This window comes from Macaca nemestrina, chromosome X (assembly GCF_043159975.1).
Source record: "Macaca nemestrina isolate mMacNem1 chromosome X, mMacNem.hap1, whole genome shotgun sequence".
NCBI classification, from domain to species: Eukaryota; Metazoa; Chordata; class Mammalia; order Primates; family Cercopithecidae; genus Macaca; species Macaca nemestrina.
Genome location: NC_092145.1, coordinates 90502017 through 90512757, shown reverse-complemented (window position 1 = coordinate 90512757; position 10741 = coordinate 90502017). Strand labels below are relative to the sequence as shown.

Sequence of the window (10741 nt, the reverse complement as noted above, 5' to 3'; positions counted from 1 at the left end):
TCTTTTGAGGCCTGGAGGAATAACCTCCAAATTCATGAGTGAGGTTGCTGGGAGAGGGGGTGGTGGGGGCAGGAGAGAAGGCCCTGAAAGGGGATGAAGAGCTTGGTCCGTAAACAGGTCTGTCCCCAATGTGAACGGACAAACTGATATACTGTCAGCACTCTTTTGTGAGTTAAGTTGGTGTCAGTCTTGCCCTCACAGCTGGTCACTGACAGTGCTCTTCAGAACCAGGTGCCCGGATACCTTTCTTGTCTTATTTTAACATCAACAGAGTATTTTAACCTATGTGCAGATTCTGTCTTTGTAAAGTGGTTCATCTGTTGAGGCTAGGTCAGTGTACCATTTTTGGAGGTATGCCATCTTTTCTTTTATTTGTAGCTAATACACAGGAACCTCACACATGCAAAAGACTGAAGGTTTTTAATTTTGGATAAAAAACACTGTATCGTCCAAACATTTACAAACTGTAACATAACTGCAGTAGAGGGCCAATGGGCTCTGTGGCACTGGACAAAACAACTGGCAGTGAACATCGTCACTGGGTCACACATCCATATCGCAGTGGTGTGACAGGCTTAAGATAACACATAACAGGGGATTAAAGTCAATCATTCACGCTGTTGTACCTTGGCAAGTTCAGACTTGAGCTGCTGTGACAGTGTCAGTCTGTAAACCTGGAGCTAATAAAAAGTCAGGTTCTCAAAGAACCTATATAGTTCAATTCTGAATTATACATCAGTTGCATGATCTTCATGCAGGTATGTGGCTGACATTAATGTATTACAGATAACACTGGTCATATACTTGAATCTTACTTTTAAAGCTGCCTGATAATATATCCCAGAGAAAAGGCCAATTGCTTCACTTTGGTTTGTATCTCTGGCTTGGCATGTCCCAAAGTACTCATTAAACTTAGCTGGACAATATCAAAGTAAGAGGCTTAGCACTAAAAGAGTTTCTAATTTCTTGGACAAATCCTCTTCATCTGAATGCCCAAATAACCTATGAGACCAGATGCTACTAAAGTTCTAGTACACACACACACACACACACACACACACACACACACACACACACACACACAGCTACACTATGAGCTATATTCCAAAAGGACTGAACTTGTTAGCTGTTCCTATGCCAGAGGCATTGTCAAACTATAATATACAACATGCTCTGTTTCAGAAGTAGAATATGTGCTCTGCATTCTCATTGGCATTCACAAAATGAAGAAACCACCCTGTCTGCAAATGCAAGTGAAGTGGAGACTTGGAGACACTTTATGTGAACTGGTATGGCCAAATGCATGTGAAGTGGGACCAGAAGATAAGGGTCTTTGAACAATGATTATTTATGATTTTGGTGCATGTTTCTCACCTGACAGGTGAGAAATCCAATGTTGCTTCAGCAAAAGCAGCAAAAGAAAGCTAAGGACTGATCTGCCTCAGGGACATGTTAAGGGGAGAGAATACCACCCACCATCCTTCACTCTCTAGAAGAAGAGAAAACCCAGGACTACATATCACAACAGAAAAATGTTGACAAAGAAAATACACAACTCATAGCATTCTTAAGGAGAGTTTCTACCAGTGTAAAAGCCTTAAAAAGAAAATATAGTAGTCTCAGTACCACTTGGAAAAGACTTTTGGACCTTATTGTGAACAATTTAATCTCAAGGAGCACATGAAATTTTAAATAACTGGAATGCTGGTAATCATGGATAGGTATATACTCTTTTTCTTGAACTGGCCAGGTATGTTTCTGTATTATTCTCTTCCCCCGACCCTTCCCACCTCCTTCTCCACAACTGGGATTCTGTAAGGGCTGATGTAGAGCCCTCTAAAAAGTTAAGTATGAAACCATGAAAATGGTTGAAAGGTTAACAAAGCTGTGGAAGAGAAAAAAGCTTTCAGGTTACCCCCAATGCTTCAAAAAGCACCAAGAGACAGGACACCAGACTTAACATGGAAGCCATTGGTTTCACACATGCCAACTTCTCAGCATATGTTTGTTCAGTTTCTGCAAGACTCATGGGTCTAAATGAGACAGCTGTTTTCAAAGCACACTTCTCTTTTGTGAAAACAGTCACAAATCACAGAGAATGTAACATGCTTTTACTTGCATTGACATGTAAAGGAGACATGGGCTGCCAAGACTGGTGACAATACTAGTACTTCCTATTTCAGGGGAAGGCAAAGACTGTCAGTCCCACAGCCAGGGAATCAGAGAAGATGTTTTATAGGGCTTGAAAAGCATATTTTGCGTTTTTGTTTTTTGCTTTGGAAAAGTTTCTATGCCACCATCAAATACTCTGAAATCACAACTGCCTTTAAAAGGACGAGAAAACAAGAGTCCGTTATGACCTCACATCTTTCCATTTGTCTGTTACTGCCTGACACCTCAACCATTTCTTCACAGTATATTAAAACAAAAACAAAAACAAAAACATAGGAACAGCATGTAAGGCTTAAGCCTTGTCTTTTTGTTTTTAAATGTGTACATCAAAAGGAAGGTTTTGATTTGGCACTTAGAATAAAGCAATCAGACTTGGTTGGAATCATATCTGCCTGTATCATACAAACAATTCTGAGAGTGAGATGCCTGAAGGTGAGGTAAAAATTTAGTTTAGAGATCACTAAATCATAAACATTGGAAAGTAATAAAGTGAGAATTATCTTCCTAGGTATAAACCAATCTGGAGTACAGTAAGCCCCTTTTGAGAGGGATATTTTAATGTAAAGGTAATTTACGTTACCTTACACAATTGTTTAGAAAAAGTACACTTAATAAGATACGCTCATAGAAAGATTTCCCAATAGTATATCAAAGCCTAATTAGCATCAAGAAGAGTTGGGTGTTTAATAAAAGCCAGTATGTAACAAAGAACTAACATGATCATCTTTAGTTATTAAACTTCTCTTTCTACTAAATTAAGGCCAAGCTTAAATAGTTACCAATTAGGTTTGAAAAGCACCTCTTAAAAAGACTTGGATTCCTTTTTGGCTGGAAGTGTTCTGAGAAAGGTCTCACTTCCAGTGAAGTGTGAGGGGTATCTCAGACAAAAGGTGTTTCATGTATGTTGGCAGGCAATGACAACTGACTTGCTGGTAAATGAACATAATTTCTAAGGGTACTTTCCAAAGATACACATGTCTAATATATTCACCATAAGCTTTAGATTCTTTTAATTAGTTCTATATAGAGTTTCAGGTTTTCTTTCATAGAGCAAACCTTATTAGTGAATTTCTTCTTTAAAAAGTCAAACTGTTAGCTGTTATTTAAGTTTGTTATTTAAAATTGTTTTATTTATTACTGTGATAAATCTGTCATTCCATAAACTAAGTAAATAATTAATGCATTTTTAAAACGGTGGCCATGGTAGACTCTGAGCATGGCCACAAGCACAGGGACAGAGCCTGCCTCATGCTTAGAAAAGATAAGCAGTAACCCCAGGCCTGTGAAACTTGTGTAGAAAGCAGGCAGAGGTCAGATTAGTGGGTGACAGTGGCAGGTGGTTAAATGCCTTCCTATTTAAGTAGAGTAGTCACATGAGAATGGAATTTCTGCTTGGGGAACTGGAAAGGTAGGACAGTGGGGGAAGGGAGTCACATTTCTTTCACAGGATAGGTGCTATATCAGAGTATGAAGTGAAAGCCATTAATAGATCATCTTTTCTAGTACTCCTGGCAACTTACCTTCAAGAGTCTCCTCACTATTGCTGGGCTCCTACCTATAGATAGCTAATCTGCTTTTAATAGTGTATAAATACCTGGATTCCATCTTTTTCTTCTCAGATTTTTATTTATTTATTTATTTATTTATTTATTTATTTATTTATTTATTTTCCTATCTTGAACGCTTTGTTCTTCTTCTTTTTTTTTTTTTTCCGTGGTGAACAGGTTTTATTTAGATAGAGTTTTCATGGCAAAGGGAAACAAAAGATATGGATAAACAAAATCTTTTCCCTAATACATAGTTCAGGTAACATTTTCTAATGTCTCATCTCTTGTTCCAACCAAACCACTGCAGAACATCTAAAAGTACAGCATCTGAATCCATAAATTTCCAATCTCATTCCTGGGGAAAGTGTAGAGTAGTAGCTGGTATTATTGGAACATATTAAAAATTTTCGGATTTTGTCACTGTGGGAGAAATGACTTTTCCAACTCTCTTTTGCCATTCAGGTCTTCAACAATGACCTGCCTCTCAAATATTCCTCTCCAGCTGAAGTTACCCAACCTTCTAAGACAACTAATTAGCCAAGGACCAATCACCTGAGGGCTAAAGTAATTATCAAGACTATATCAACTTGTTCCATGTATTAAATTAGATCACTGGAAAGCTACAGATCCCAAGTTACGGCCTTCTCACTGCATGACTTAATACTCTGTTGTTGAATTTTGAAGTTTAATGGTAAAGGTACAGCCATATGGAAAACATTGCATAAAACAACTGTGACATATAACTGCTTACTAGATAATCGGATGTCAAGAATATTAAGATATAAGAATTGTTGAAAGACAATACCTTAAAACTTTTTTTTTCTAACGAGCTGGTACAAACCTTGTCTTAAGTAATGCAATCCATGTAACTCCTTACATTTCTTCTTTTGTCTTATTTTCTAATATTAACTGCAATTGCAGCAATCATCTTTACCTTAATTTTTCTGGAACACATATTTTACCCAACTGTTACTTGTATTAATTCTTATTTTAATGGTTCTTTTATATTTTTATTGGTTTTGATGAAGCCAGATCAAATCTAATTTGGATTTAGAAAGGTATAAATAATAGATAAAACCTGCCTACTTTCTTCTATGTTGTCTTTGAAAGTTGATGGAGGGTTATTTTTTGAATTAGAGTATTTTTCACATCAGGAAAACAAAATTAGCTAGGTGTCTGGGTTAGGATGGGGTATCATGGGTATAGCAGAGAAAGAATGGAATAGTTCACTCTAACTTACGCAGAGAGAGAATGGAATAGTTCACTCTAACTTAGGCCAAGATTGATTTTCTGAAATGGCTTTGGAAATATGCTACCTTTCCAACACTATAGCTCCCTCTTCGGCATTGAAAAGTCTTAGGTTAACTTTATAAAAAGGTGACTTATACTCCTGGTTTAACAACAGCCTGTATATATATATCTTTTAGGATTACTTTGCAGATGGGACATAGGTAAAAAAGCATGGACTGAAGTGAGAAGATGAATGACAAGGGTGTGAACCCTCAGGCACCATTATTTTAGACGGTCTTTCAGTGATCAGTGACTATGATGAGGAAACAGTCTTAGCAGTGAGAGAGGTCTTAGAGAAGATTTAGGTTCTCTTGTTTCTTTTGTGTGTGTGTGTGTGTGTGTGTGTGTGTGTGTGTGTGTGATAGAGTTTTGCTCCTGTCACCCAGGCTGGAGTGCAGTAGCGTGGTCTCGACTCACTGCAACCTCCGCCTCTGGGGTTCAGCGCTTCTTGTGCCTCAGCCTCCTAAGTGGCTGGGATTACGGGCACCCACCACCACGCCTGGCTAATTTTTATATTTTAATAGAGACAAGGTTTCACCATGTTGGCCAAGCTGGTCTCCAACTCCTGACCTCAGGTGATCCACCCGCCTCGGCCTCCCAAAATGCTGGGATTACAGGCGTGAGCTACCACGCTTGGCCTAGGTTCTCCTGTTTCTCTTTCTTCCTTTGCGGCCAGGCTCTTCTCAGATTTTTAAATCCAACTGTAAAACCAAAAGGTGTTTTGTGTTGAGAATAAATAGGTGATTTTCATGCAGTCTTTTTTTTTTAAGTTCTGTATATTTTATATGTAAGTAATAATGTGGCATGTTAGGGAATAAATATATCAAAGACCAAACAAACTGGCCTCACAGATTTTGAGACTGAAATCAATCCCATGGCCTTAGATAATTAACAAAATAATCCAGTCTTTTAAAAATGCTGTTTTCACCTTTGGAAATACCAGAGTTGTGGTTTACTACTTCTAGTATAGAATTATATTGAAAAGACCTTCCTTTCACTATTGATTAATTTTGTTTTTGATCTAAGAAATAAGATTAGGTACTATGTAATGTACCTGTACAGATCTTTAGGAATAAATCAAGACTCTTCAGTCTTTTATAGAATTTGCAAAAACTACTACATCTTGTCATTTACCTTTTTACTTTCTTCTCTGAAAACACACTCTATCCAGAACATCATGCTAATTAATAAACTGCAAAATGCAGATTGAGATATGGGAGAAAGATCTGGGAGCAAGATCCAGAATGGCTCACTGGTGGCAGATTGGTACCGTCATCCTTTTTGGCAACTTCCTTCACAAAGCCAGGAGTAGATGTAGCCTCCAGATCAAAACGGTGTGCACAAACCCCATTTTTTTTTTTCCAAAAGAAGTCAAATGACAACTGGCAACATCTGATGATTTAGGTTATATAAAGCAAGGACTAAATCATGGAAAGAGGAGGACCAGCGAGATAAAAAAAGGAAATAATCTTGATGCTTTAAAATTATAGGATCAAGGTAGCTATCAAGAACATGTAAGTAAAATATGGCCTTTATTTATTAATGGGGAAGACCCAAATAAATTAAGAGTTCTTTAAAAACAAAAAATTAAAAATTTACCAAGAGGAATTAAATAGAAAAATGACTCCTGTTTACATATAAAAAAAGACAACCAAGATGATTTAGAGTTCTTCCACTAAAGAGGATATTTTGGGTCTACAGTTTAGCTAGGGATAAGAAATCAAGGAGCTATCCTGGCACTCCTCTCCTACATTTAAATTAAACCCTTAAAAGGTTCCTCTTTCTCTCAAAGAAAAGCACCTAATGAGGTAATCCTTTAGATATTTCTACGTGCACAACTGGATGTGATAATCAAGGGATGCCTCTTTAAGTCATCTAATTTTTTAGCTTAAGCCAAATATAGAGTATTTGGAACAGACATTTTGGGTGAGGACCTGGATTCTGTTGGTATTAAGAGTTCTGGAATTGCTGAGAATATACAGAGCATGATCTAAACTGACTGAGGCCTATCCTACTCTCAGTATGTGGAAGTAGCAAAATCATGACTGAATATCCAATAGGACAGATGAAAAACCCATCAAGCATATCAACCCCTAGGAGAAAAGCTGGTGTTTAAATACAAATACATCCCTTTCCCCAGGAGTATCTGGATCTGCTATCAGAATGGACTTTTTTCAAAACTGTACATTAGCACAAGGTGATAAACCTACCAGATTTAAAAGTAGTGCCAATTGTGTCTAAAAAATCCACAAACCTCATGAGATATCTAGATAAGCAAAACCATTTGTCTTCATAAAAAGACCTAAAAAGGGTCCTATTTTCCACAAAACCAGATGGGCACACAGACCATGTCTCAGTCTGAGTCTGAAGCACTGAGATTTTCAGTTACTTCCTGAACTGATGCAATTAATGTTACTAATTCAAACCCCATTAATTTGAAATTTATAATTTTAGTGGATTCAAGTTTACCTATGGACTATCTATGAAAAAGGGAATTGGCTAAGTATTATAACAAGACCTAGCTGGCGTGTGGGTTGGGGAAAGCATGTGTTGTAACTTAAGAAAACTTTCCTTATATATTTCAAACCACCAAGCACTCATGCACTCATGCTAACAATTAAGCATCATTTTAATTTCCTTTTCAGGAAAACATTATATGTCTCCATTGGCAATAATGTTAGCTAATATCCCATGACTAAGCATACCTGAAAGTAAGATTTTCTTTTAATATATTCTGCAATTCAGTTACCTGCTGTATACCATCTCTCCATACCCTCAAAAGGGTCATTATTGACCACTGTGACAATATTTCCACTTCACTCTCACATTACAGCAGTTAGGATAGAAAATAGGGGCGGTCGATCATTAAGGAAAACAGACAGTAGAACCAGCTTAATATGTGTCTCACCTGAGAGGCAACATTTCTATAGTTAAATCCCATTTTAGAACAATAACATATTCTTTCTCTTGCCTACACTCTGTACTGCTTAATATGAACATATTGGTCACTTAATCAGTAAAGTAATTCCCTTCCAGACTTAAGTGGGGAGAGGGATGCCTTGGCTTCGCTCACTTAAACCAATTGGAAAAGCAGCATAGCCCTCTCTGGGACAAGAATCATTGTAGCTGCTGTAGGCATACCTAGCATGGAAGATGAGTAACTAACTCACTGATGCTTGGAGTAGTCTGCCTCCTTGGTGCTGGCCTTGGAGATGCCTGTGTCCCCCAAGATGCCCATGTCCCCAGAGAAACCCCTGGCCTCAGAAATACCCATGTTTCCAGATATGTCAGTGGCCTCAGAGATATCCATGGCCCCACAGATTCCTAAGTCTTCGGAGAAGCCCATAGTCTCGAAGGTGCTCATGTCTCCAGAGATGCCCATGGCCTCAGAGATGCCTGTCCCTCCAGAGATGCCCACATCCCCAGAGATATTTATGGCCCTAAGGCTGCTCACAATCTCACAATGGTTATGGTGGAGGTCTGCACACTGGCTTTTTACTTGATCCATCTGAGCTCGGAGGCCTCCTTCCCTGGAGAGGGTGCCATTCTCCATCAAGGTATTCAGGTCTCCATCGATACCCATGAAGCCAAGAGGATTGGTCAAAGGACTTCCCAGATGCTGGGATAATAAGTTTCCTAATTGAGTGCAGGTACAGATCTCTTCTGGTGGCTCATCACGGGCTTTTAGTTTCTGCCTCAGGAGCAAGAAAGGGTTAAGAAGAATTAGAAACAGGAGAAAAACTAGGCAAACATCACCTTGATCTGCAGAGATCCTATTGCTGTCACTTATAATGGTAGCAAATGACCTTTTGCTCGACCCCTCCCCCACAACATCTTTCCCTCATCACATGCCATAGTACTTTAGAAGCCCTACCATTGAAGAATCTCAAAGGTCTTATATCTATAAAAGTCCTCTTTTATGATAAGTGCAATTTTGTTCATGGGATGGGGAGAGGGCGGGGGAATAGATCACTAATATTTATTGAATACTTCTATGTGCTAGGCACTTTACACACAGTATTTCCGTTTATCCTTATAATAAACCTATTAGTTTAGGTATTAGCTATATTTGACAGATGAAGAAACTGAGGCTCAGAGAAGTTAAGTAAGTCACCCAAATTTGCACATGTACGAAGTAAACAACTAGGATCTGACCCTGCATCTACCTAATGCCAAAGTCTATGACCTGTCATCTACCTCATGCTACCTCTAACAGATATTTTCACTTCCAGAGATAATATAATGATTCACTGATACTTTACAACAGTGATTCTTTGGGGTCATAAGTCCCCATTGAAAACGTGATGAAAATTATGGACCTTCTCTTCAGAAAAATGCATACATTTTTCTGAAGGTGATGGGGGGAGTCTTTTAAATTTTCATTTTGTACCTTATTATATTCTGTATTTTCTAACTTTACACTTATATTGTCTTTTAAAAAAAGTAAACAGGGTTATCTGGGTGATACTATCAGCCATTTTTGTTTTTCTGCTCTGTATTAAAAAAAGAAAGTTAATAACACACATACATAACAACACATACACACTTCAAAAAGAAGTCTTTCCAGAGTGATCTGAGTCTATGTGAAATGAATCTGATTCTCTCTCAGGAGTCAGGCAGGGATAAGTGAGAGGGCTGGGTCAAGAATAGGGCACCTTCCCTGAGGGCCTTGTGGAAGAATCTGCTAGTAGCTAAAAGAGGAGCCCTAAGAAGAAGTTTCTCTACTACATCTAATCTACTGAAGACTGGGCCTTCTCGGGGATGCATGCTTCCTACGATTTTAAGTTATGCTTTAGTTCGCCCTCCCACCTTTTTTTCAAATGGAACCAAGTAACTGGCTGTTGCCTCCCAAGAGGACATTAAAAAGTTTGGGATCTGATGTAATCACAACACATTTATTTTCACAATAAAATGACATTTGTTTACTTACAGGAAGCAGAAAAGCTATGCCTTATCTGGCTTAAAGTGGGTTCACATCCAGTTCCTAAATAGCACACCATTTCCAATAATTCTTTTCTAAGAGGTACCTTTCCCCTGTCCTTCAAACAAACCCTTAGGGATCCCTACATTTCATAAGCAGCTCAGTTTATGAAATCAACAAGAAATAATTTTTGAGTTCTGTAACCTGTAATTAAAAAACAAGTGTCCAACATGGTCACTCAATAAGCTGAGTTTGCAGTCTACATGGGAAGGAAATAAGAACCTTCTTTTATAAGATTTTTAATTGGAAAACAGCAATTGCACTGTTCTTATCAGTATACCCAAGATGTTATATTTATTCTCTTGATGGATAACAAATGCTATGTGATTTCCCTAGTCATTCCCTCTTGTTCCTCCTACTCATTCCATCCAGATCCAAAAAGCGATAAAGAGAACAACTTTACTTGTTTATCTAGTTGAGTGACATATTTACCACATTTTGGGAAGTAAGAAAAGGAGTTATGCTGAAAGCTTTGTAGACACGGGACACATGAAAAGCCAAAGAGTATAAAAAAGCCAGTCAGGGAGCTTTCCACAAGTATCAATTCAACTCCAAGCAGGCTGGACCTACCCAGAATGGGCAAGAAGATCTCTCTTTGGGACTTTTCTCCTCACCTTTTCTAGTTCATGCACATCTGTCTCCAGCATTGCTCTCTGTTTCTTAATTTCCAGGAGGTTCTCTAGTATACTCTGCTTGGCCTGCAGCCCTTTGTCAAAGCGGTTATACATCCCACACCAGAACCTCAAATAGA

The 10741-nt window shown here is 38.3% G+C and overlaps 1 protein-coding gene across 4 annotated transcripts in view; it reads right to left on the bottom strand.

Moving 5' to 3' along the window:
• Nucleotides 1-3860: 3860 nt before the first annotated feature.
• LOC105476709 (myotubularin related protein 8) overlaps nucleotides 3861-10741 on the bottom strand; it is a 116575-nt gene continuing 109694 nt past the window's right edge. For 3 of the 4 annotated variants that reach the window (XM_011732891.3, XM_011732889.3, XM_024791229.2), the window contains 2 exons: nucleotides 10605-10731; nucleotides 3861-8700 (listed from right to left, as the gene is read on the bottom strand). In XM_011732891.3, the coding sequence (XP_011731193.2) occupies nucleotides 8176-8700; nucleotides 10605-10731 (652 nt within the window). In that variant the 3' untranslated portion in view covers nucleotides 3861-8175. Of the gene's footprint in view, nucleotides 8705-10604; nucleotides 10732-10741 lie in introns of all 4 variants that reach the window. The other variant, XM_011732892.3, reaches the window with a different exon arrangement.